At 60.1% G+C, this 25,730-nt stretch overlaps 1 protein-coding gene across 7 annotated transcripts; it reads right to left on the bottom strand.

Moving 5' to 3' along the window:
* Window positions 1-178: 178 nt before the first annotated feature.
* DENND1C (DENN domain containing 1C) lies at window positions 179-25,730 on the bottom strand. 7 transcript variants are annotated; one of them, XR_005223642.2, is made up of 24 exons: window positions 22,750-23,023; window positions 21,422-21,486; window positions 18,424-18,467; window positions 17,818-17,867; window positions 17,185-17,304; window positions 16,569-16,638; window positions 16,352-16,432; window positions 13,895-13,990; window positions 13,495-13,548; window positions 11,985-12,095; window positions 11,565-11,665; window positions 10,558-10,603; window positions 9,926-10,027; window positions 9,167-9,292; window positions 8,109-8,210; window positions 7,161-7,251; window positions 6,650-6,690; window positions 4,935-5,006; window positions 4,553-4,609; window positions 3,518-3,652; window positions 2,945-3,000; window positions 2,045-2,261; window positions 458-1,252; window positions 179-388 (listed from the first exon to the last, which is right to left on the bottom strand). XR_005223642.2 is itself a non-coding variant. In XM_037887855.2 (23 exons), the coding sequence occupies exons 1-23, from the start codon at window positions 22,764-22,766 to the stop codon at window positions 524-526; spliced, it is 2,583 nt and encodes an 860-aa protein (XP_037743783.1). In that variant the 5' UTR covers window positions 22,767-23,022; the 3' UTR covers window positions 179-523. The 7 variants fall into 7 exon arrangements, 4 of the variants coding, with proteins under 4 accessions (XP_037743783.1, XP_037743784.1, XP_037743786.1 ...); XR_006286732.1 differs by having other exon boundaries at window positions 179-334; XR_006286733.1 differs by having other exon boundaries at window positions 179-344; window positions 467-1,252.

The following is a 25,730-nucleotide window of genomic DNA, read 5'->3' as shown; positions in this document are numbered from 1 at the left end:
GAACAGCAACCACCGGGCGGTTCCTCCAGAAGCATTTATTGAGAGCCCCCCCTGCCGGCTTTGGGCAGGGCCACGTCTCCCCATTGTCCTCAGCCATGCAGGGCTGAGTGGGGCAGTGCAGCTTTTGGGCCTCCTGGTGCAGCTCTGCCCATAGCTCAGGCTGGGGGGGCCCCTGGTGCAGCTCTGCCCATAGCTCAGGCTGGGGGGGCCCCTGGTGCAGCTCTCCGGCCCCTGGGGAGCCCTGGTGCAGCTCTGCCCATAGCTCAGGCTGGGGGGGCCCCTGGTGCAGCTCTCCGGCCCCTGGGGAGCCCTGGTGCAGCTCAGCATGGGGCCCCTGGTGCAGCTCTCCGGCCCCTGGGGAGCCCTGGTGCAGCTCAGCATGGGGCCCCTGGTGCAGCTCTGCCCATAGCTCAGGCTGGGGGGGCCCCTGGTGCAGCTCTCTGGCCTTTGGGGAGACTGGTGCAGCAACGTCCGTAGCTCGGCATAGGCCCCCCGGTGCAGCTCTTTCTACGGCGCCAGCCTGCTAGGACTCAAATCTCTTCTTCAGCTCCGATACCTTGGGCAGGGCCGGGGGCTGGGAGGCTTGTTCCAGCTCTGGCCAGGCTGAGCTGGGCAGGGTGGCCCCTGGCCCCAGCGGGGGGACCCCTCCTCTGAAGTCAGTTTGCCTGCAGGCCTTGGCCTGGAACAGAGCCACAGCTGACTGGACGGTGGGGGAGGAGGGGCTATCTGGTGGGAGGTGGGGCTCTGCCTCAGGGGCGGGGCTATCCTGTTTGGGGTGGGGCTCTGCCCCGCATGCCCCCTGCCCGGGCTCTGTCCCTGTAGTGGCTGCTTCAGGGGGGCCTCCTGTCCCTGCTTCTTCAGGGGACCCCAGCGAGCTAGGGGCTGGTGTCAGCTCTGTCCCAGCCCCTCCCTGCCCCCCAGCTGCCCTGCCCCCCAGCTCCTCCTCCCCCAGCTGGAAGGGCTTGTGCCAGGACACCCTGGGCGCCGCTACCCTCTCAGCTGGCTGGGGAGGGCCCTCCTCATCCTCATTGATCCCGCGGTCCCACATCCCGCTCGCCGGGCGCGTGGCCTTGGCGGGGAGCGGCAAAGCCTGCTGGGAGTCCCCAGCCTCCTCCTCGGCCAGGGAGGCCTCCTCCGAAGACGGGGGGGCGAACTCCAGGGACGAGTCGTCCTCCTCGGCCAGCAGCCAGCACTCGTGGTCCCGGGCCTGGTGCCCGCTCAAGTTCTCCTCGCTGGGGTTCGTGTGCCTCAGCTGGAAGGGACAAGGAGCCAGGGTTGGTGCAGCACGGGGCAGGGAGAGAGACCTGGGCTGGAGAAGAATGGTGGGAGGGAGGGGCTAGAGAAGAGGGGTGGAGTTAGGGGAGGGGCTAGGAGAGGAAAAGTTGGGGAGGGGGCGGAATCCGGCGGTAGGGTCAGAGAGGGATGGGGGAGAGAGGAGCCAAGAGAAAGACTTGGTGGGAGAGAGGTGGGGTGGCACAGGGAGGTGCCCCTGGGGTAGGGGCAGCACAGGGAGGTGTGGGGGGGGCAGAGGGAGGTACCCGTAGGGGAGGGGCAGCACAGGGAGGTGCGGGGGGGGAGCAGAGGGAGGTACCCGTGGGGGAGGGGCAGCACAGAGAGGTGCACAGGGAGGTGCCCATCGGGGAGGGGCTGCACAGGGAGGTGCGGGGGGGGGAGCAGAGGGAGGTACCCGTGGGGGAGGGGCAGCACAGAGAGATGCACAGGGAGGTGCCCATCGGGGAGGGGCTGCACAGGGAGGTGCCCGCAGGGGAGGGGCAGCACACAGGGGGCACAGGAAGGTGCCCACGGGGGAAGGGCACTGCGGGGGGGCACAGGGAGGTACCCATGGGGGAGGGGCAGCACAGAGAGATGCACAGGGAGGTGCCCGCAGGGGAGGGGCAGCACACAGGGGGCACAGGAAGGTGCCCACAGGGGAAGGGCACTGCAGGGGGGGCACAGGGAGGTACCCGTGGGGGAGGGGCAGCACAGAGAGAGGTGCATGGTGGGGCACGGGGAGGTGCCCGCGGGGGTGGGGGGGGGAGCTCACCCTGGTGTAGCAGCTGCCCTCCTCCAGGTTGCAGAAGTCCAGGCTGCGGGTCCCGTAGAGCAGCCCCCGTCCACTGGGCGCCGCCAGGCTCAGCGTCTCGAAGATCTCGCCCAGCAGGTCGATCTCGCCCGTCTCCAGGAAGCTCTTGTCCAGCTCTCCCGCATCAGGGATGGCATCGGGGCCTTGGGGAGCCTCGGGGCCTTCTGCCGGGCCAGCCCTGAGAGACATGGGGGAAGGGAGGGCTGGGCATTCATGTTACAGCCACGCGTGTAAACGGACATACAGAAAACATGGCAACAAGCTCGTGCACGAAAGTGACATCACATGTGTCAACACGCATGACAACCGACACGGGAACACAGCGTCACATCTCACACTCTGTCTGTGCCTGTACGCACGGAAACGAACACGTGGAATAGGCAGGTCAACCGTCACGCATGGCCCAAGTGCCAACACGCAGGCCAACCAACACGTGCTCATGTATTAAAGCTGGCCGCCCATGCTGCCGTCTGCGTCAGAAGGAGCAGGCATGAAGCTGACCGCACTTGCCAGCACACATGTAAGCACACATGACATAGGCCCACAAACGTCACAGGATCACGCCTGAACGCAAACGCACGCGCGCGAGCCGACAGACACACACACTGGGCACGCAGCCTCCCCCCACGCTGGGAGCACGGGTGTCGAAGCTGACATGCACAGGCCAGGCCAGCGCGCACAGTGACGCACGAGAGCTTCCCGCACCCCAGTGCACGTGAAGGATGAGGCAGGCGACACAGAGAGTGAGCCCCTCCGGGGCAGGGTATGAGGTGGGGGGAACCCCCTCCCATGCCCTGCAGACCACACCCCAGGCCATCTCTGCTTTCCCCCGAGTATCTGTGCTCCTCCCGCACCAGTTACCTCTGGGCCTCCAGCTCTGTCCCGCTGCAGCGTTTATTGGGTCGCAGGGGCCGGGACTGCAAGGAAACACGGGTCAAAGTGGCCGATCCCCATGCTCACCCCTGGGCAGTGCAATACCAAGCCCCTCCAGCATGAGGGGGTTGCTGAGGCCAGGACCTCCCTGCCCCCAAGGCCTTTCCATGTCCACCGCTCCCCGATCTGTGCCAGCCTCCCCCCACGCTGGGCTAGGGTCGTTATCCAGGGCCACGAGCGACAGAGGTGGGGTGGGAAAGGGAGGAAAGGCCCACAGCCGGGCAGAGTTTGCCTTGTGGGCCCCCCCCCCAATGCTACTCAATGAGTAAGGGCTATCTGGGCAGGGGGGAGCGATTCACTTCCCAAACGACCTGCTACAGGTTCCAGATGTTTCACACCTGCATGAGAATTACCTGCATGCCGCCATTATTCCCACCAGATGTTGCACATCTGCATCGGGAATTACCCACACCCCGCTGTTATTTCCTTCCAGATGTTCCACATCTGGGGGAGGACTATCTGTGCATTCCCACCCCCTACAGAGGTTTAGCAGTCTCTGACCTTCCCGAAGTGCTGGGTGATGGGCAGCCGGCTCTGTAGGCACTCGGACTGGGTGCTCCGGGGCAGGATGGGACCCGAGAGCTGGTGGCTCCTCAGGGAGCCGCCTCGCTGCAGGGATGAAGCCTGGCTCAAGTCCTGGAGGGGAGAACGAGGGCCGGGCAGGAAGACGGTGAGCAGACTGCAGGCAAGGCGTCCGAAGAGCGACAGAGAAGAGCCAGGGCTAGCTTCCCCCATCCGCTCCTAGAGGAGCTCGGTCTCAGCGGCCGACAAAGGGGGGGCTGGTCTGGGGGTGACATGGAGGCCCAGCCCACTGGCAACTGGGTGGCAGCAAATGCCCCCACCTGGCGAAGCGCTCTTGGCCACGGCTGAAGTGGGAGTAGGGGGGGAATTCGAACCTGTGGCTTTGGAGCTCCAAACCCCAGTGCTCTTAATAGGGGCTTCATGACATTTCAAACGGCCAGCTAGCCCGGCAGGTGAGGGCAAAGGTCACTGGGGTGGGGGCATAGCTGGAGCTCAATGCACCTCGGGGGGGGCCTTCAGCCCGATCTTCTCCAGAGCCTCAGCCCAAGGGAGTCCCGCTGCCAGGAGTTGCCAAGAATTGCTGGTTCTAGCCCCCTCGGACCAAGAGGTCGTGTTCTGCAGACCCTCAAGAGGGCTCTCCAAGCAGAGCGTCATGGGGACTCCCGGCAGAATCTGCCCTGGGAGAAGACTAGAAAGTTTCCTTAGCCAGCTTAGGATCTATTACCCCAGACCCAAACCCTTAGCCCCCCTGTTGTCTCCTAACCCTTTCTCATCTACTACCTCTGACCCGAACCCCATTCACAATCTACTACCCTTAACCCTCCTTATGACCTGCTACTCCTAGCTCCTGCCCCACCCAATCCCCCAGGAAGTAGCTGATCAGAGGGGAGCTGGGGGGTGGGGGAATTTCCTCAGCAAGGGGGAATCCCTGGCTCAGAGTTGGAGGTTGGGTAGCGGGGGGAGTCTGGGCGGGATCCCCCAGCCCAAAGAGGATTGCTGCAGTAGGAATCTTACCCTGTACCTCAAGCGACTTCGCATCTCCTTCAGCCTGTCTCGGGCATGGCTCTTGGCCTAGAGGAGAGGAGAGAGCGGGGTGACCAGGCAGGAAGCCATTCCTGGTTCTCTATGGTCTGATACAACTGTCCACTCTGAGATCCTGGCACGGAGACACGACTGCATCCCCCTGCAATACCCCAGCCCCCGGGAATCCCCCGCACACAGACGCGACAGCATCCCCCTGTGATACCCCAGCCCTGGGACCCCCCCCTCATGGAGACACAACTGCATTCCCCTGTGATACCCCAGCCCCCGGGAGCTCCACCCCCCACTGATAAGATCCCCTTGCTAACAGAGCCCAGTGAACGGGGAAGACTGTGTAGCCAGCTGGTGACCTTACATATTTGTACATGTTCCTGACGGCTGGGTTCGTCTTGCTCTTCATAGTGTTGATCAGGGCCCCTCCGCCTTTCTGGCAAGACAAAGCACAGAGATGTTGCTTTGGAGCGACCCCTATAGGTGCCTGGTGTCTCCTGCAGTTCTTAGCTTTGTCTTTCCCCCTGACACAAGTAGCCTGACCTTCCTGCCATTAGAGGGAGCCTGTGGGTGAATACAGTTGCAGCAGGAATCACCAGGTGGCGCTGTTGCAGACAATCTTTCTCTTAGCAGCGTTCTTGGGCGCATTGTTGCCAGTTTTGCAATGGCATTTTCTCCGGTGGGAGCTGTTGCAAGCAGTGGGGGGTTGCTCTCTGCCATGGTCCTTCTAACTCAAATCAGCTGGAGGCCGGTACTGTGACATGTGGTCTCCAAGTTTGTTTTTTTTCCTCAGCAGGCGAGCGAACGGTCAGCCATGGGAAGACACACGCTGCGTATGGCAGTTAATCTGGGGGCCGTGCTGAGGCCCGGGGAGCGGGAGCTGGGACAGCACTGGACAGTTTGCTCCATCTTGGTCTCCGATTCTTGAGGCAGTGTTGCACCCTGGGCAGGGAGTTTTGCAATGGGCTGGGATCCCTGAATGAGGGGATCAGCCTGTGTGCAGCTGGTGACACCTCTGTTCCAAGACTGGTGTATAGAGTATAAATAAACAAGTTGCAAATATGCCCAGACTCCATATCACTGATTTCTCCTCCACTTGGAAGCTGGCATGCCCGGTGTTGGGCATCTGCTACCTCTCAAGAGAGAGGCAACAGTAGAACATAATATTGTCAATGCATCTAAGCCACTAATGGCCCCTAAGGAGAAACAAAAACTTAGGGCTTGAGCTTCTCAACCCACTATGGGCACTCCAGTGACTTCTGTGGAGCCGCTCCTGATTTAACTCGAAGGGGATCAGAATCAAGCTACTAATTTGGAAGTGGTGTGTTCGGGAGCGTGTGTAAATTACATGCCCCAGGGGAGTTAATTTACACAGCGAGCAGTACATTAAAGTAGGGCAGCAGCTTCTTTCGTTCACCTCTTCCGTGACTTATTCACCTGCTCTTTCCCAGCCCGCAGGATCGCGGGGGTTAGATCTTGGCCCCTCTGTTGTCAATGGGTCTAAACTGATTTACACCAATCAAGGATCCGTCCTCTCATGGTGTAAAATGCACCAGTTGAACCTCAAATCTGATTCCCCCCGACATCAGTTGCAAAATTTGCCTCAGTTTCCAGGGGGTCTGGATTTGGGCCCAGTTTGATCCATTTACTGACACAGGGAACTTAACATGTTGCCTCAGAATGATTTGGCCCTTTGCCGCTAGCCGGTGAACTAGAAGCTGCAGGTAATACTTAATGCAGATAGGTCGACGTCATCACCATTTTACAGAGGGAGTAAACTGAGGCACAGAGAGGTGCAGTGACTCCCCCCAACCCCCCAGGTTACATTGCAAGTTAGTGGCAGGGTTGAACAGAACCCAGGCATCTGGGATCCCACTCCCTGGAACTCAGGAGTGCTGAATCCCAGCCCCTGTGCTGTAACCACTGCACCTCACACCCTTCCCAAAACTGGGTATAGAACCCAGGAGTCCTGGCTCCCAGTCCTGCACTCACACCACTTCACAACCCCCTCCAGTGGACCCCACAAGCTGCTATCAGGCCTCACTGCCCCATACATAGATCAAGCAGGCAGCTGCATACCTTGAGGCTCTCCACCCACAGCTGGTACGACCTCAGGTTACCTGCATGGGGACAGGAATGGGAGAGATGTAAATTCCCAGGCCATTAGTGACTAAGGGCCCTAGGTGGGGACCTCACCCTCCCCACCCCCCACTCCTTTCCCCCTCACCCCCGAGCCTGACCCACGTCCTGGTGAAGAGGTGGATATTGCCAGGCCGGTCCTACCATCACTGCCAACCCCCGGTGCATTGTGGGGGAACCCTGAGTGGCACCACTGTTAAAAGGCCACATCTGGGGGGGCTGGGGAAGACGTTGCAGTGATGGATGCACTTGAGGGGGACAGATGGACAGAATGGAGGGACCGAGTCATAGGGGAAGGCGGGCAGGGATCAGCAGGGCCAAGCAAATCCTTTGCCACGGCTCCCTGGGGATGCGGGTGGGGTTGCTGTATACGCACAGGGGCTCACACTGGGGGCACCGCGCCCCTATTGCCCCCCGGGGAAGGTGGGGTCAGTGGCTGCACCCTCCTTACCCGCCGCCATCCCACTGTTGGTGATTTCCTGCTCAAACACATCCGAAAAGCCCACGCCGGTGTTCAGCTTCTCCAGGCGCTCGTCAATGAACTGCAAAGGGGGTGGCGCGGGTCCCAGGGGAGTTGGGGAGAGCGCAGAGAGCACATGGAGAAGGGGAACCGTGAGAGGGGAGCACGGGGGCAGATGGAGAGGAGGGAACCATTAGAGGGTAATATGGGGGCAGATGGAGAAGGGGGAACCATGAGAGGAGAGCACGGGGGCAGATAGAGAAGGGGGAACCATTAGAGGGGAGCACATGGCAGGGCAGATGGAGAAGGAGGAACCATTAGAGGGGAGTATGGGGGGCAGATGGAGGGGGGAAACATTAGAGGGGAGCACATGGCAGGGCAGATGGAGAAGGGGACCCATTAGAGGGGAATATGGGGGGCAGATGGAGGGGGGAAACATTAGAGGGGAGCACACGATAGGGCAGATGGAGAAGGGGGAACCATTAGAGGGGAGTATGGGGGGGCAGATGGAGGGGGAACCATTAGAGGGGAGTATGGGGGGGCAGATGGAGTGGGGGAACCATTAGAGGGGGCCATTACAGGGAGAGCACATGATACAGTGGGGGCATAAATTATTATGGGGGACATGGGGGCAGGGCATGGGGGACATGGTGGGAGAGCGCGGCCATTCGTTAATAACTTTTGTGATGACCTGACACCTCAAAGCCCTAGGAAATATGACCGGGATGGGGTGGCCCAACCAACCCCCTCCCCCCATCCCAGGTCCCCTCCCAAACACTCCTAGATGCACCCCTCACCCCTCCAGGAGAGAAGGTCACACGCACATGGCGGGGGCTGGGCACATCATTTCCTCTGGACAGGGGCTGCCAATGTACCTGGGGGTCTCAGAACCGGGCCTCAGAATTCCTGCCCCCCCCAGCCCTAGGCTCCCCTCTTTACCTGTTTGAACAGCTGCAGGTGCACTGCGTTCTGCAGGAACTCCCGCATGGTGCTAGACTTGTGGTTGAGGAAGGACTCTTGGCAGAAAGAGATGGGCTGGCCCTGGGGGCAGAGGGCACAAAGAGGGTGAATGCGGGGGGGGGGGGAGGGGGCTCCCTTCTAGGAGGTTGGGCCCCAGATCAGAGACACTGGCTCTGTGCCCCGCTCAGGGGGAGGGAGGTCTGGAGCGGGGCCCCAGACTGGGGAAGCCAGGTTGCTCTGGGCACCGGGGATTGGCAGCTAGCCCAAAGCCCCTGCAGGCACTGACCACGGGGTAGTTACTGGGCCAGCCGGGCACTCCAGCTGCCCTGGATGGTTCCTCAGCGTTTCTGGAGAACTCAACCCCCCCCCCCCCCCCCCAGCCCCGCTTAACCCCTGCAGCTGCTTTGCAACATAAAATCCTTGAGGGTCACTCAAGGCTAACGCCTCCCCCTGCACAGAGAAACCCACAGGGGCCACTGGATTTCCAGGAAGTCCTCCCTGGGAGGGGGTCATTAGAGGGACACAGAGTGGGGAGGGTTTGGGGTTTCCCCTCCCGATCTTGGAGATCCCTGAGGAAGGAAACCCCACAACGGGGAGAAGACAGACACTTAGAGGGCTGATTGCTCTATGCTACTCTGCCGGTCTCCCTGCCCATGGCAGCATAGCTGCTCAGAGGCGTGCAGACACTCGTATGGCTGGGCCTGGAAGAAAGGGGGAACGCATAGGCTGCCATGGGGGGAACTCTTGGAGGGAACACATGGGGCATGTGGGAAGGGGGGGCGTGGACCAGCTTCTTGTTCTGGGTCTGTACAGCGCCTGGCACAATGGGTTCCTGCCCTCAACTCAAATTCCCGGGTGAAATATACAGCACCTAACACAAAGGGGTCCTGGACCAGGATTGAGGGTCCCAGATACCAATAATGAATGTCTAGCCTCAAGGGGGAGACATTGAGCCCCCGATTCTGTCCTATCTCACACTGCATGTGCCCCCTCCCTGTGAGCTGCCCTCAGTGGGCGGGGAGGGAAGCCAGCCTCACCGGGGTGCAAAGCAGCGCGTCACGGTAGCCGCCGAAGAGCAGCGCCTGGGCTCGGAGGAAGGCTCGGGCCACCCCGTCCCCAGTGGTGGCCGACTGCTTCTTCAGCTGGAGCTTCAGCAGAGACACCTGGGAGAGGAGGGACCCACATGAGCGAGTCAGGGTCAGCTCCTGGGCTGGGGGAGCTGGGGAGGGGCAGCAGTGTGGTCCGGGCCCTAGATCCCAGGGGGCTTTGGGGTACACTCAGGCTGAGACGGATCCCTGGATTAGATGGGAAAGTCCATGAGAGCGGGGAGGGAGGGAGATCCCACAGGGTCCCTGCAGATCACGCTCCTCCCATCTCCTGGGGTTCCTCTGGAAAGGGACGGAAGGATCTGTCCGTGGGATCTCCAGAGATCACGTTGCCACTAGAGAAGGAAGCTGACTTCCAGCTCTGGCTGGGGAACCTCCTTCCTCATGCACCCAAAGGGCAGCGTTTGCACTGGGGATGAGATCCCCGGGCTGCCAAGCCATGAGATGCCAGGGGGAGCTCAGAGCCCACGCCCCATACCCGGGGTGTAAGGAGGGGGCATAGAACAGGAGAGAAGGGGGCTATGGGGAGATCCAGGCTAAGGTTTGGATGCAGCCCAGCCTGGGGCTTGCCAAGGATCATGGAGGTTGAATGTGGGGTCCCCTCCAGGGCTGGTGGAGGGGGAGGAGGGTTTCACCCATCTGCTTGTGCTGGAGACAGGGGACGGCAGCAGGGGACGGGCAGGGACTGACCACGTCGCTCGGGAGGTTCTCCAGGTCCTGGAAGGGCGACTCCAGCGTGTTGGTGTCGATGTTGAGGATCACCACGTCCTCCAGGGCCTTGTCCCGCACCCTCTGCCAGGAGAGGACACATCCAGAGGGGAAAGGGCTGGAGCTGGAGCCGGCCTCGGCGCTCTGCACCTCCCCACCAGGCAGCCGGGCTTGCCGTCCACCGGTGACCTCAGGCCACCAGGATGGCTGTTCCCTGAGGGAAACCCGCTCCAGCAGGCAACCCACAAGGGGCCAGAGCCTGTAGCTTGGCACCCGGCTTCGCTCCAGCTCCGGGACCCCCAGCAGCTCCTTGCTGATGGCAACTTTGACTCGAGATCCAAATTAAACGTCCAGGGGATCGGACCCACCCCCTGTGCAAAGGCTGAGTAAATCCCCCCCCATGAAGCTGTGGGACCCCTTTCTCCACACAAGCCCGCCCCCTCCCCCAGTCCCGGATCTCTTCCTGGGAACGGCAGGAGCTCCCTCCTGCATCCTGGGGGATCCCCCACATTCAGGCTTCCTGCAGCCCAAGCTTGCGCTGGGACTCACCCCCCTTCCCAGCCTGCAGTGCAGGTTGCAGTCCCCAGGGGGCGCTGGGGAGGGGCAGGACTCACCTCCATGAGGCTGGAATGGACACCGATGAGGTAGGGCATAGGGGCACTGCGGGAAGGGAGGGAGGGAGAGAGAGGATGATGAGACGCAGACAAATAAAGCATAAACTGCCCAGGCCTGGTAGCGCCCGTGCCTCAAAGCAGAGACTAGAGGGATCAGTGCACTAGATTATCCCCCTAAAACTTGCTCCCTATAGGACAGTCCCCCCCAAGCGCCACGCTGGGACACTGGGGCTGGCACGGACCGTGAGGGGAGAGTTCACCCTGCCTAGCCCTCGCCCCGCTCCCTGTGGCACAGCACCCCATGGTGCCAGGCAGGGGCTAGCTGAAAGGGCACAGTGCCCCCTACAGAGCCCCCACCCTGCTCTCTGCCGCACAGCGCCCCCTAGCGCCAGTCTAGGGCACTGGGGCCAGCCCTGACCGCCAGGGGAGAGCGCCTCCTACAGAGCCCCCACCCTGCTCCCTGCCGCACAGCGCCCCCTAGCGCCAGTCTAGGGCACTGGGGCCAGCCCTGACCGCCAGGGGAGAGCGCCTCCTACAGAGCCCCCACCCTGCTCCCTGCCGCACAGCGCCCCCTAGCGCCAGTCTAGGGCACTGGGGCCAGCCCTGACCGCCAGGGGAGAGCGCCTCCTACAGAGCCCCCACCCTGCTCCCTGCCGCACAGCGCCCCCTAGTGCCAGTCTAGGGCACTGGGGCCAGCCCTGACCGCCAGGGGAGAGCGCTCCCTACAGAGCCCCCACCCTGCTCCCTGCCGCACAGCGCCCCCTAGCGCCAGTCTAGGGCACTGGGGCCAGCCCTGACCGCCAGGGGAGAGCTCCCCCTACAGAGCCCCCACCCTGCTCCCTGCCGCACAGCGCCCCCCTAGTGCCAGTCTAGGGCACTGGGGCCAGCCCTGACAGCCAGGGGAGAGCACCCCCTCCCACCTCCCTGAAGGACGCCGGCGGTCCCCCCTCCAAGAACCGACCTGGCCCGCCCCTGCTTAGCCCGCCAGAGGCTGCCCGTGCCCTTACCAGCAGTAGTCGAGCAGGTGCGGGGGCAGCGTGGGGATGTAGATGTGTTGCCAGTACATGGGGTAGAGCATGGCGGAGGAGGCCTGGACGCAGGCCGTGAGCTGGGGACAGACACAGACACGGCCTTAGACTCTGCTCCGAAGTGGGGGGGTTGGGTGGGGGGCTCCGAGGACGGAGAGATCTGGGGGAGGCAGGGGCCTCAAGAAATGTCCTGCGTTGGGAGCTACGGGGGTCACAAGTCCCGGGCCGGGGCCGTAGCGGGTTGCGCGCGTGGCCCGGGGCACGTCCCTCTGAGCAACACCCCCCAGTGCCCAGCCAAGGCATGTCCCCGCGCCCACTGCAGGCATGTGCCAGGGCATATCCCTGCGACCCCCCCCGCGGGCCTGTGCCAGGGCGTGTGCCCCCCCCGGTGCCCCTCACCGTGCTGAGCTTGCTGGAGGTGAGCAGGATGCGCCGCTCGTACAGCATGCTCCCGTACAGCTGCAGCATGTTGGGCACGTCCACGGCCACCACGAACTCCGTCAAGTTCCTCTGCGGGCAGAGGCCGGGGCAGAAGTTAGAGATGCCCGACTCCCCGCTCTTCCCCTTCACCCCGTCTGCCCCTCTGTCCTTCCCGCTGCAGTGCGCTCCCCCCGGCCCCGTTCAACACAATGCATGCCCCTCCCCCTCCTGCAGGGCAATGTGAGCTCCCCTCCCCCACTCGGCAGTGTGCTGCGCTTCCCCCCTCCCCCCTCTGCAGTGCACTGTGCTTTCCCCCTCCCCCCTCCTGCAGTGCAGTGCACTCTCCCCCTCCTGCAGCGTGGTGCGTTCTGCCACTTCCCCCATTCTGCAGTGAAGTGTGCTGTCCTCCTCCTGCAGTGCACTGTGCTTTCCCCCTCCCCCCTCCTGCACTGCAGTGTGCTTCCCCTCTGCAGTGCAGTGTGCACCCGCTCCCCCTCCTGAAGTGCAGTGCACTCTCTTGCTCCTGCAGTGCAGTGTGCTCTGCCACTTCCCCCATTCTGCAGTGAAGTGTGCTGTCCTCCTCCTGCAGTGCACTGTGCTTTCCCCCTCCCCCCTCCTGCAGTGCAGTGCACTCTCCCCCTCCTGCAGCGTGGTGTGCTCTGCCACTTCCCCCATTCTGCAGTGAAGTGTGCTCTCCCCCTTCTGCAGTGCACTCTCCCCCTCCTGCACTGCAGTGTGCTTCCCCCTCTGCAGTGCAGTGCGCACCCGCTCCCCCTCCTGAAGTGCAGTGCACTCTCTCGCTCCTGCAGTGCAGTGTGCTCTACCACTGCCCCCATTCTGCAGTAAAGTGTGCTCTCGCCCTCCTGCAGTGCCCTGCGCTTTCCCCCTCCCCCTCTGCAGTGAAGTGCACGCCTGCTTCCCCTTCTGCAGTGAAGTGTGCTCTCCCCCTCCTGCAGTGCACTCTCCCTCTCCTGCAGTGCAGTGTGCTTCCCCCTCTGCAGTGCAGTGCGCACCCGCTCCCCCTCCTGAAGTGCAGTGCACTCTCTCGCTCCTGCAGTGCCGTGTGCTCTACCACTGCACCCATTCTGCAGTAAAGTGTGCTCTCGCCCTCCTGCAGTGCACTGCGCTTTCCCCCTCCCCCTCTGTAGTGAAGTGCATGCCTGCTCCCCCTCCTGCAGTGAAGTGCACTCTCCCCTCTCCCCACTCTGCAGCGCACCCCCCTCCCCCTCCTGCAGCACAGTGCGCTCTCCTCTCCCCTAATCTGCAGCACACTGTACTCTCCCCCTCGGCCCCCTGCCTATCCCACCCTGCCGCGCAGTGTAATGCATCCCCTCCTCTCCCTGCACTGCTCACATTCAGTCTCCCTGCAGTGCTCTCCCCCCACCCCACTCACTACCAGGGCACCTCCCCCATTCCACCGCCTCTGCTCTTTGCACCCCTGAATCAGCCCCCAAACCCGCCCATCCCAGGAGGGGGCGCAGGGACTTACGTTCTCCGGGATGGTGGGCAGGCTGCCGAGGTCCGGGGCAATGAAGTAGGAGGGCTGTAATGGAGAAGGGGGTGGCGTTAGCACGGCCCCCGCCACCAGGGGGCGCCGTGCTGCGGAGTTAGTGCTGTTCACCCAAGCCACACAGGGTTAATCATCGTTAAGCTTGTAATTAGTTGGCGGCTGAGTTTGCTCCCCTGGTTAGGGAGGGGAGAAGATTCGGGGGTCCTCTTCTTCCAGTTGCACAGTTTGCCCGTCCTCCCCAGCTGCCCCTTAGTGCCACCAGATAGGGGTGATCATACCACCTGGCTGGGGGGGGGACGGGGACCATGCACTGTCAGGGATCGCTCGGTTAGTCGGCACACTCCGGCTGGTTAACATCGGGCGGAGTTTTCCGACTCACCGACTCGGTCCCGCCCGCCGGATCCTGGCTCCGGTCTCTGTGTCGGCCATTCAGAAAGTTGCCGGTGCTTATTCTCAGTTTGTTCAACTTCTGGTCCTTGCGGGACAGCGAGGGGATAAAAGCATAGAGACGTGCGTGTGCACCACCAGCAGGACAGCCCTGCACCTTCGCGGGATCAGCGGGCTTGGTTGGGGCAGTCCGGAGGATTTAAGAGATCTTAATGCCAAAATGCCATAAAACTTCCCCCAAATAATTCCCAAATCAGACCTTTTAGAAAAACAACCAATAAGAACGTAAGAGCCAAGGTCCATCTAGCCCAGTATCCTGTCTCCGACAGTGGCCAGAGATGCACGGGGAGTGGACAAAACAGGGCAATTTTGGAGAAATACACCCCTGTTGTCCCCTCCTGATTTCTGGGAGTCAGATTTAGGGTTGCCCCAAGCATGGGGTTACATCCCTGACCTTGGTTGATAGCCATTGATGGACCTATCCTCCGTTAACTGGCCATCACAACATCCCAAGGCAGTGAGTTCCACAGGTTAATTGTGCGTGGCCTGGAAAAAATACTTCCTCTATCTTGTACTAAATCTGCTGCCTGTGCATTTCATCGCGTGACCCCTGGTTTTTGTGTTGTGGGAAAGGCTAAATATGAGTTCTCCATTCCCTTGTTTCCACACACGTACGCCTTATTTCCAGCGTGAACCTGGCTAGCCTCAACTCCCGGGCACTGGATCTTGTTAGCCCTTTTGCCCCTAGATTGAAGAGCCATGATTTTTCAGTGGAAAATTGGGTTTTCCACTAAATGGGTTCCCCCCCGCCCCCGAAAGCATCTGCTTCCCCTGGGAAGTGTCGCTATCTTGTCAAAATATCCCAGACTGAAATATTTTGGCCCCAAACCAAACTATGTCAATTCAAAACGGCACCTTGGTGTCTCATGGGAGTTGTAGTGTGGGTGTCTCATGCTGCCGTTCTCCACTGTTGGAAGGGACCTCAGAAGGTCATTTAGTCCAACTCCCTGCTCAAAGCAGGACCGATCCCCGACTAAATCATCCCAGCCAAGGCTTTGTCAAGCCTGACCTTAAAAACTTCCAAGGAAGGAGATTCTACCACCTCCCTAGGCAACGCATTCCAGTGTTTCACCACCCTCTTAGTGAAAAAGTTTTTCCTAATATCCAACCTAAACGTCCCCCACTGCAACTTGAGACCATTACTCCTTGTCCTGTCCTCTTCTACCACTGAGAATAGTCTAGAACCATCCTCTCTGGAACCACCTCTCAGGTAGTTGAAAGCAGCTATCAAATCCCCCCTCATTCTTCTCTTCCGCAGACTAAACAATCCCAGTTCCCTCAGCCTCTCCTCATAACTCATGTGTTCCTGTCCCCTAATCATTTTTGTTGCCCTCTGCTGGACTCTTTCCAATTTTTTGGGTCTTGTAGTGTGGGGCCCAACACTGGACACAGGACTCCAGATGAGGCCTCACCAGTGTCAAATAGCGGGGAACGATCACGTCCCTCGATCTGCTGGCCATGCCCCTACTTATACAGCCGCAAATGCCGTTAGCCTTCTTGGCAACAAGGGCACCCTGTTGACTCATATCCAGCTTCTCGTCCACTGTCACCCCTAGGTCCTTTTCTGCAGAACTGCTGCCGACCCATGATGCACTCCTCGGTCACACCCCTGCCCTTCACTGAGAGGGGAGAAAGTGGTGCATCCTGGGAGATGTAGTCCAACCAGGGAGCTGGCCCATAGAGAATGGGTGCATGAGGCACTTGAACTACAACTCCCACGAGGCCCCTCAGCACTAGTTTGAATTGAAATATTTTGGGTTTTGGCCACTTTTGGGAGGGGGAAGGTGGGCGACCACCCAGGGCACCGTGGTTGGGGATGGGGGGGCACTGTAGTCGTCGTCCCCTCCCCCCACACACACAGCCAGCCCAAGGCCCCTTTAATCCTTGAGCATTGCCCTGGAGCCAGGGAGGGCCAGAGTTGGGGGTGCCCCGGCTGGGGGCTCCTCCTGGGCACTAGGCTCCAGTTGTTAGTCCTGGCCGGGCTGGGGAAGGACCAGACTTCCCCTTCCCCTGCATGGACCACTCCTGGGGCCAGGTCAGACCCACCTACAGGAAACACCCCCCCCTCCCCGCCCCCAACTGTAGGAAGCTCCACAGCTGCTGGCCACCCCCAGCAGGAGTGCAGAAGTAAGAGTGGCAATCCCGCGTCGCCCGACAATAGCCTTGCGACCCCCCACAACCCACTTTTGGGTCGGGACCCCCACGGTTTCAACACCACAAAATTTCAGATGTACGTGTTGGAAACCGTGACATTTACGATTTTTTTTACCCTATGACTGTGAAATTGGATCCAAAATGGATCGTGAATTTGGTAGCGCCCTGTACAGATGGATCATGGACCCGGGGGGGGGCAGCACCCCCTAGTGAGAGAGACTGAGTTGATACTTACAAATTCTAGGTTGACGGGGCTGTTCAGCTGGGGCACCGGGTGGCAATAGAGGGCAGAGAGGAACTCGGCCAGTTCATTGAGCTGATGGGGAGAGAGAAAGGATGAAACGGATCGGTCCAAAAGGAGCTGGGGTTGAGGGAGTGACAAGATGATAGGGATGTAGCGAGACTAGGGGTGGAGGTAGCCACCGAAAAGGACCCAGGAGTCCTCGGCTCACCTGCTCCTTGGCTAAGTGGTCAGCAATGTTGTTGAGGATCTTGTAGAAAACTTCAAACCAGGGCAGGTAACTGAGAAAAGGAGAAACGGGGGCAGTTTAATGTCTGTGTTAGGGGACCCATCCTGCCGGGTGCTGAACGGACCCCGCGTGAGAGAGAATCTGTGCCCCAAAGAGCTCAGGGTCTGAACAGACAAAGGAAGGGCCGTTCCCCCTGAGGTACAGAGAGACGAAGTGACTGAGATGCGGCTGCCTCTGGGGTGGGACACGGGAGCTGTTTATACAGGGATCCTTCGCTCAGCGCTGAGATGCGGCTGCCTCTGGGGTGGGGCGCAGGGGCTGTTTATACAGGGATCCTTTATCCAGTGCTGAGTGAAGAAGTACCCTAAATCCAGGGACATGAGGGAACCACCGGAATAGAAGCAATTGACGGAGGAGGAATTTGGCAGAACGTGGGGGTGGATACATTGGCCGGGATCGTAGTTTTAGATCTGCTCTGAAACACGGTGGCTGCAGCAGCCTGGCATCCCCTAGTGCCACGCTGTGGCATCGGGCTCAGCGCTAACAAGGCGGGGAGAGCGCCCCCTGGCGGAGCCCTCAGCCCACTCCCAGCCGGTACCTGAGGATGCAGAGGCAGGTCCGGAAGCCCCCGGCCAGGCGGCAGAACCCAAAGCGCTGGTTCCCCTCCAGATCGGTCAGGACGAAGGTGAAGTTCTGCACCACGGAGTTCTCCTTTACCCTGCGGGGGCGGGGAGGGCACCCAGTGAGACCGATGGGAGAGGAGGAAGCTAATGGCCGATCGAATCGGGCATTGGTGACAGGACAACACCCAGAGCAGGGGGCTGGGAGCCAGGACTCCTGGTTTCTACCCCCAGCTCTGGGAAGGGAGTGGAGTCTAGTGGTTTGAATACCACTGCTGGTCCCAATCGTGGTGCACTGGGCTCACTGGGCTCGATCCTGCCAGGTGCTCAGGACCTCCCTCTCCCTTTGGCACTAGTGGGACCAGAGGCCTTTCATCCTCCTCCTGAGGGATGGGGAGGGGATGGCCCTCAGCTCTCACTGCTTCCTGCATTAGACACCGCACAGGGACGCCTATGGCCTGACCCCTGGCTACTGTCCCCCGAGAGCCATGAGCCACTGACCGCAGGGGAGCTCGTAAACTGGAGAGATTTATTGGGTGGAGGAGACCCCAGGACAGATCCTCCCACCCGTGCACATGCACAGACCGACGTGCACCCGCGCAGCCGTGTACCTCTCTATGTCGAAGGGGAAGCAGAATTTGGGCAGCATCTGGATGGATTCCTGGAGAAGGCAAGGTGAAAATTACACCCCCATGACTTCAGAGATCACGGAGACCCAGCACACCAGGGTGGGGGCGAAGGCCAGATCATCTTTATTTCCTGTCTGCTCTTTGCCCCCGACCGGAGGGAAAGTCCCCTAGGGCCAAAAAGCCCCATCAAACACCCCGGCCCTTGCTACAGACGAGAAGCCAGGACTGAGCTGAGAGGAATTTAAGGGGGATTCTTTGGTTCTCACTGGTTTAATCCGCACTAGGCGAGACAGGCCCACCGGTCTGATCTGGGACGGCAGGGTTTCATGGGCCCATGGGTCTGATCAAGGGGGCAGGGAAGGGGAGATAGGCTCGCTGGGCCCATGGGTGTGATCTCTGGGCAGGGGGGATAGTGGGTTAGATGGACATTAGGCAGATTAAGCCCAGATCCATGGCTCCAGGCCCACACACCAGCCTGCCCCCAACGCACTGTGGGGTGAGCGGCTCATGCTCAGCTGGCTGTCCCTTCCCCCGCTCTGGCGTTACAGCATGGCGCTTGGCAGAGGGGCGCAGAAGCGAGGCACAGACCTGGTCATCGAACTCCTCCGGGAACTGCCTCAGCACCTGGGGGTCTGTGGGGAAAGCAGAGATAGAACCGCGATGACAGCCCTGCCCCCCAGGCCCCTGCCAATGCTCCCTGAGCCCCACAACCTCCCTCACCAGTGGGGAGCAGGGAAAGGAAGTGACGTGTCCAAAGACAGCCAGGGAGAAAGTGGCAGAGCCAGAAATAGAACCCAGGAGTCCTGGCTCCCCTGCTCTAACCAATAGACCCCACTCCCCACCCAGAGCTACAAATAGAACCCAGGAGTCCTGGCTCCCAGCCCCCAACCATTTCATAAAGGCCATCAATCAGCACCACTGGATGGTAATGACTTTAGGATACTACTAGAATAGTCTGGATTTGAACTCGTAACCCAGAGCGGAAATGCCCCGTTATCCCATTCCCTGACCTCTAAGAGCCAGCCAGTCCCCCTGCCGAGGGAACAGACCAGAGCTGGCACTCCCTAGAGGAGAGCATCCCTCCCCTCTCCACCCCCCTAGCCAACCAGTCCCACCAACCAAGAGCTGGATCAGAGCCTCAGAGAGGGGAAAAGTCCAGTATGTCATTCCCCAACACCTGGAGCCAGCCAGGCCCCCAGAACCAGCACCCTGGAGGAGAAAGGCCCTGTATCTAGTGTGGCAGGGGGGAGGGATACCAGGCTGAATGGGCCCATGGGTCTTACTGGGGGACCAGGGGGAGGGATACCAGGCTGGATGGGCCCATGGGTCTGATCTGGGGTAACAGTGGGGAGGGATACCAGGCTGGGTGGGCCCATGGGTCTGACTGGGGGACCAGGGGGGAGGGATACCAGGCTGGATGGGCCCACGGGTCTGATCTGGGGTAACAGGGAGGCAGGATACCAGGCTGGATGGGCCCACAGGTCTGACTGGGGTAACAGGGAGGCAGGATACCAGGCTGGATGGGCCCATGGGTCTGACTGGGGGACCAGGCTCGGTGGGCTCACTGCTCGGAGCTGCTTGGGCCATGGGGGTAGCACACGGGATGGGACTCAGGTGGGGAGAGGCCGCCCCAGAAGCTGGGGACTGTTTGATCCTGAAGGTCCAAGGAGGCGAGCGATATACACAGATCCCTGGGGGAGCCGTGGGCTCGGGAGAGGTTGGTCTCTTCACCCAGATTCTTTACTAGACTATCCCCCACCCCGAGAGCAGCCTCCCACTGGGACAGCTCCCCCCGCTAGCACTCACTACCCCCCCCCCCCATGCAGGGCAGGATGCCCGTCCCCCCCCCGCGTGATGCACCAGACACACTCGCGGCCTCCACCTCCCGCCTCGCCACTTCCTGTGGCTGCTGAGAGCAGCCCAGATGGAAGGGCCCTTCGGCTCTGCGTGGGGGTGGGGGGGCGCACCTCTGAACCCAGGCCCGGCCCTGCCCATGGAGCCGACTCCCCCTGCCCCCCACCAGGAGGCTGGGGAAGGGGTTTCCGATTCCCCAGGACCTGACAGTCACCCCCACTGTGAGCTGGGCTATAATGCTTGACAGGCTGTTTATACAGCAATTCTTCACCCAGTGCCAGAGTGCCGTGTAGCAGCTGTTTACCTAGGGATCCCTTGCCTGGCGCTGAGATGCAGCCACCTCTGGGGTGGGGCGCGGGGGCTGTTTATACAGGGATCCCTGCCCGGCCCTGACATGCAGCCCTTCGGGGATGGGACACAGGGGGCTGTTTATACAAGGATTCCTCGCCCAGCGCTGAGATGCAGCTGCCTCTGGGGTGGGACACAGGGGGTTGTTTACACAGGAATCCCTCCCTGGCACTGAGATGCAGCTGCCTCTGGGGTGGGACGCAGGGGGCTGTTTACACAGGGATCCTTCGCCCGGCGCTGAGGGGCAGCCATTTCTGGGGTAGGCCGCAAGGGCTGTTGAACAGCCAGATACAGCAGTTTAGGACAGGAAGTGAATAACATTTTCTAGGACAAGAAACCTGCAGGAGGATTTAGGGAGGCAGAACAGAATGATCTACAGACAGGATGTGGGATAAACACCTCAGCTCTTGCACACACAACACACACACACAGTGCTAGGGAAACTGTCAGATCTATCCCCACGCTGGGGCAGTGGGGCCAACACGGACTGCAAGGGGAGGGCACCCCCTACTGAGCCCCCCACCCCAATTCCTGCAGCACCCCACCCCCTAGCACCATGCTAGGGTATTGGGGTCATACTGACGCCAAGGGATGTACCCCCCCCTACTGTTCCCCTGCCACCCCACAGCACCCTCATCCTATCACTGGCTTTGCTGGACCCTGCTTGGCTCAGGGGCCCTGAGGAAATCCCAACCCGAGGTCAGACAGCTGGAGGTGTTTCATGTCTCCCCTGAACTGCAGATGCCCCCAAACCCTTCCCAAATGCTGTCCTTCATGAAGATAACCCCCCATGAATGCCATGGGACGGCCCTAATTTCCATGGGTCTTTAGGCTCACAGAACAATGGAAGAGACACTCAGCAACAACTGCTCTAACCACTAGACCCCACTCCCAGGAAAGAACCCAGGAGTCCTGACTCTCAGTCTCCCCCCCTGCCCCCATTTAGACAACTACACTCCAGGACCCTCTTGGAGCTAGGAATAGAACCCTGGCGTCCTGACTCCCATGGCCACCCCCTGCTCTAACCATTAGGCATCACTCCCCTCCTGGAGTTGGCAATAGAACCCAGGAGTCCTGGCTTTTAGCACCACCCCCTTCAATTCCCCTCCCAGAGCTGGGGATAGAACCCAGGAATTTTGACTCCCAGCCCCCCACTCTAACCATGAGCCCCTGGGAATAGAACCCAGGAGTCCTGACTTCCACAGCAGATATCCACTTTTAGCCCCAGGGAAGGTAGGCTGGATTTGAACCAACAGTCTGAAATTAAGACTCCAGTGTTCATTTGCCCCAGACCTTCCCCTTGCATCCCACCCCCTCTAAGAACACAGATAAACCCCACACAACCCGCCCACCCTGGCGCCGGCCTCTGGGCTCAGGGACTTACCGTCATCTGCAGATGTGGGGCAGGCTGCCTCAAAGAACAAATCAAATGTCTTCTGGGGATTTTCCCTGGTTGGGGGAGAAGAGAGGAACCTATAACCACTGGCTTGGCTAATGGCTGAGAACGGACAAGCTCAGTGCACAAGCGGCCGTCACAGGGTTGTGCAGATTTGCTCAGCAATCTTAGGCCTGCATGCACTGAGGTGCTGGGGGAAAACCCTTTCAGGAAGGGCCCGATTTAGATTGCTCAGACTTCTTGTCTCCTGGGGGTGGGGGGCAGGGGAGACACGACCTTTAATGCACAAGCCAGGCACAGCTGGGGGTTGGGCACCCCTTAGGGGGACCTGGCTAAGGACCCCGGCGACGGATCCAGACTCCACATGGAATGGGAACCCCTCACGTGGAGATAAGACACACTATGGAGAGCTGGGACCCCTGGCTTCTAGCCCCAGCTCTGGGAGGGGAGTTGGATCCGCGGGCGGGGGGGGGGGGGGGCTGCGATTCTGGACTCCTGCATTCTGATTCACTCCTGCTCTGCCCTGACTGCCTGAGTGACTTGGGAAAGTCACTCCCTTTCTTTGTGCCTCAGTTTCCCCCCCCATAAGAGGAGGACATTAATGCTGACCGGCCTCTCTGGGGTGAGGCTGAATTCATCCGTAAGCAGGATGAATCTTTGGCTAGAAGATGCCAAAGGACAGCAACAGGATTAGCTGACATAGCTCCATAGGTGAGCTAAAACCCCCCTGATGCGCCCCATAATCCTGCCTGCACCTAGAGGATGGAGGAGAACTCCCCTCCCAACTGCGGACGACCCCCGCCCCTGGCTCCTGCAGTCCTGCCCAGGAGTACCCTGGGCTGCTCACCTGCCTGGCTAGCTCAAACCTGGGCGCGGTTGCCCGGATGGTGAACCGCGCTGGAAAGAGATGGACCCCAAAACTGGCACGGCCCAGAGAGCAGCAGGGCCAGCAGCCTGCCAAGCTAGGGATCCCTCACCCTGCCACTCCTTTGCAGTGTCCAATTCTCCATGGCGTCCCCCTGCCCGAGCTTCCAACCCACCAAAGGGAGAAATCTTCCATCCCCCTCAGTGTCACTCCCTTCATGGGGGCCTGAGGCATTGAAACCAGCAAAGACGGGGTGTCTTAAAGGGGCCTGCCTGTCTGCCCCCCGTGGTGTCTTCCCGGGATCAAAGGTCAATTTCACTTTCTCCACAGATCAGGTAAAGAGCCAGCAGGTGGGAGGCTGGTGCGCGCCTCTGAGGGGCTGAAAATCCCTTCTGCTAAAGCCCAGGCCCTGCATGGGATCGGCGCTCAGAGAAAATCAAAGGGGTCTTACTTTATCCGCGAGCCCATGGTTCTCACTGCTCATCCCCCGTCACGGTCTCATCCCAGGCTGGCTGCCTCCAATGGGGGTGGTGCCCGCGGCACCTCTGGAGGGTAGATTTCAAGGCTGGGTTGGGTATTAAAAAAAAAAACAAAAAAAACCTCTCTCTCTTTTTCTTTTTTTACGGTGCATCTACAAAAATATGAAAAAATTGCTCCCTTCTTGCTTCAGAGCTTCCTGTGTGGCTTTTCGTTAGAGGAAGTCTGAGCTCCGTGACACCCAATGGGGGCCCGGCAGGCTGGGGGGAGGGTGCATTGTGCCGCCTGATGGGGAGGCAGGGAGGTCCGGTTTTGCCCTCATTGTAGGGGGCTTCTCCGACACGTCGCCCTGCTCTTCGGAGCCCCGGCCGCAGATCGCATGTGCTGAGCAGGCTGGGGCCGGCTCAGAGCTTGGATGGCAGATGTCGGGGCGTTGCAGGGAGCAGGGTAGGGGGGCTCAGCGGGGGGCACACGCCACTCTCGTCCGTGCTGGCCCTAGGGAGCGCTGTGCTCCTGGCAGTGTGGTGGGGAACTCCGTGGAGGGTGGTCTCCTCTGGCCGTTGGTGCTGAGCCCTGTGCTCCAGTGAAGCACTAGGGGGCGCTGTGCCACATGGAGAGGGATGGGGTCTCAAGCGGGGGCTGTGGCAGTCAGTGCAGACCGCAATGCCCCAGGTTGGCGCCAGGGGGCGCTGTGCTGCAGGGTGGGGGTGGGTCAGTAGGGGCTTCTTTCCCCCCTAGTGCTGACTCCCGTGTCCCAGCACTAGGGGGCGCTGTGCTGCAGGAAACCGTGTGTGGGGCTCAGTAGGAGGTGCTCTCCCCTCTCAATGAGTGCTGACGGCAGTGCCCCAGGGTGGCACCAGGGGTCGCTGTGCTGCAGGGAATGGAGTGGGGGGCTCTGTAGGGAGCAGCTCTCCCCTCTGAGCAATGCTGACCCCAGTGACCCCTCATGGAGCTGTGCCAGGCTCTCTCACTGTCAAATCCTCATGGAGAGAAGGCAGCAGGTAATTGTTACCTCCATGTAGCTGCAGGGTCAGCCCTATACCCCACCCTCATCCGATGCTGACTGCGCCCCACTACATCAAGGTGAAAATTAGTGGGTCTCCTCTGGGGCTGCACGGTGAATCCGCCCCCAGGTGGGGTTGGAAGGGGCGCCGGGGATTCTGTCGCTTGTCGTACCAGTGAATAACACCACCAAGCTCTTTCCCTTCCGTAGCTCTCAAAGAATGTCAGGTCAGTATCATCATCCCTGTCTGACAGGCGGGGAAACTGAGGCACAGGGCGAAGTGCCCATGGTCGTCCAGCGGACCAGTGGCAGAGTCAGAAATCCAACTCAGGCCTCCTGAGTGCCCTTCGGATGCTCTAGCCACGAGGCTGTACGGCCTCGAAACACATTGAAAGAGGCACTGACTCGAGGGCTGAGCTGTGCCATTCTCTCCACCAGGAGGTGTGCGTACCCCTCCCTTCCCCATCTGCAGGTCAGCAGGGGGCTGGTATGAAATTAGGGTGACCAGATGGCAACTGTGAAAAAACGTGACAGGGGATGGGGGCTAATAGGCGCCTATATAAGAAAAAATCCCCCAAAACGGGACTGTCCCTATAAAAACGGGACATCTGGTCACCCTATAGGAACTGCTGTTCTGGACGGACAGCTGGGGCGAGCTGACTGTACAGTGTATGGGAGCCCGATCCTGCTCAGTGCATGTGGGAACAGAGGACTTTCCACCAATCATAGCTTAGCCCCCCACGGCTCAGTTCCTAGGCCCCTGGTAGGGCCCCCACAAACAATCCTGCAGGCAACTTGGAGTTCATTTAAAGGGATGTTACCTTCTGCTTGGGACACCAGCCCGGGCAGTTTCACTTTCTGTGCCTAGACAGCAAATTCATTTCCTGGGATTGTGTGTCTCCTAGTGGTGTTAAAGCAGGGAGAATGGAAATCAGGACTCCTGTGTTTTATTTCCAGCTTTGGAAGGAGAGTGGGGTCTAGTGTTTAGAGCGTGCGCGCGCCGGGAGGGGGGGGGGGAGGAAGGGGTGCGGGGGCCAGAAGTCAGGACTCCAGGGTTCTCTCCCCAGCTAGAGAGTCTAGTGGTGAGGTATGAGAGTCAGGACTCCACGGTTCGATCCATTTACAGGGCAATATAGAGGCCCCAGTCCACACAGGCCCTATGGACTTAAATGGGACCCCAGCCTGTGTTGAGTTCATTGGGGCCTGAGGTCTGGTGCACCCTGGGCTTGATCCAAAGCTGTAGCTGGATTGTTACAGTCCCCTCATGCAGACACGGTTTACGATGGCCTATCGCAGTTTGCGCTGACGCAGCTTAGCCAGGAGCCCTTGTGCCGAGAATAGGACCCAGGAGTCCTGTGCATCAAATCAGGTGAGCTGCAATGGGGCAAGTCAGGCTGTCGTGGTGTATAGGGGTCGGCACAAGTGGCTACACTCCCAGTGCGGACAAGACAGCGGACGATGGATTCTCAACCTTTACCATAGCAGGACCCCTCTCTGAAGGACACCCTTGCCCCTTTTAGCTGGGATCTAGTGGGGATCCCCTCCCCTTTAACAACAAGGGCAGGGAGGGGTTGCAAAATCTGGGATAAGAACCCCCACATTAGATCATCTGGCACATGCAGAAATGGGATTTCTCCAGTGCTGCGAACTCTTGCAATATCTGCTGTTTTTCCTTAAAGCCCCAGCTCCCGGAGTCATGGGAATATGGGGGAAAGTACATTTCTAGCCCTCTCTCCTAGAGAAAAGTTTTCAAATGCGACCTGAGTGTGACCTAAATAAAACAAAAGGCAGCCAGAAAGAACCCCAAACATACTATGTTCAAAAATATATATATATATCTCATGATGTTTTGCACCAATCTTGCGATTTTGGGTGGACCTGACTAGAGCTGGAGAAACAGATGTATTGCTTTGATTCACTGGTATTTGCAAATAAAACCTAATAATTTGTTT

This window comes from Chelonia mydas, chromosome 20 (assembly GCF_015237465.2).
Source record: "Chelonia mydas isolate rCheMyd1 chromosome 20, rCheMyd1.pri.v2, whole genome shotgun sequence".
Lineage (NCBI taxonomy): Eukaryota > Metazoa > Chordata > Testudines > Cheloniidae > Chelonia > Chelonia mydas.
The sequence above is the reverse complement of the archived record's forward strand: the minus strand, read 5'-3'. Positions and strand labels throughout refer to the sequence as shown.

Excerpts from the sequence above, each read along its gene's own strand:
- DENND1C (XM_037887855.2), bottom strand. Across the intron at positions 6,691-7,160 it reads CAACAGTGGGATGGCGGCGG|GTAACCTGAGGTCGTACCAG; the intron begins GTAAGGAGGGTG and ends GTCCCCATGCAG. Across the intron at positions 5,007-6,649 it reads TGTGGGTGGAGAGCCTCAAG|AAAGGCGGAGGGGCCCTGAT; the intron begins GTATGCAGCTGC and ends TTGTCTTGCCAG.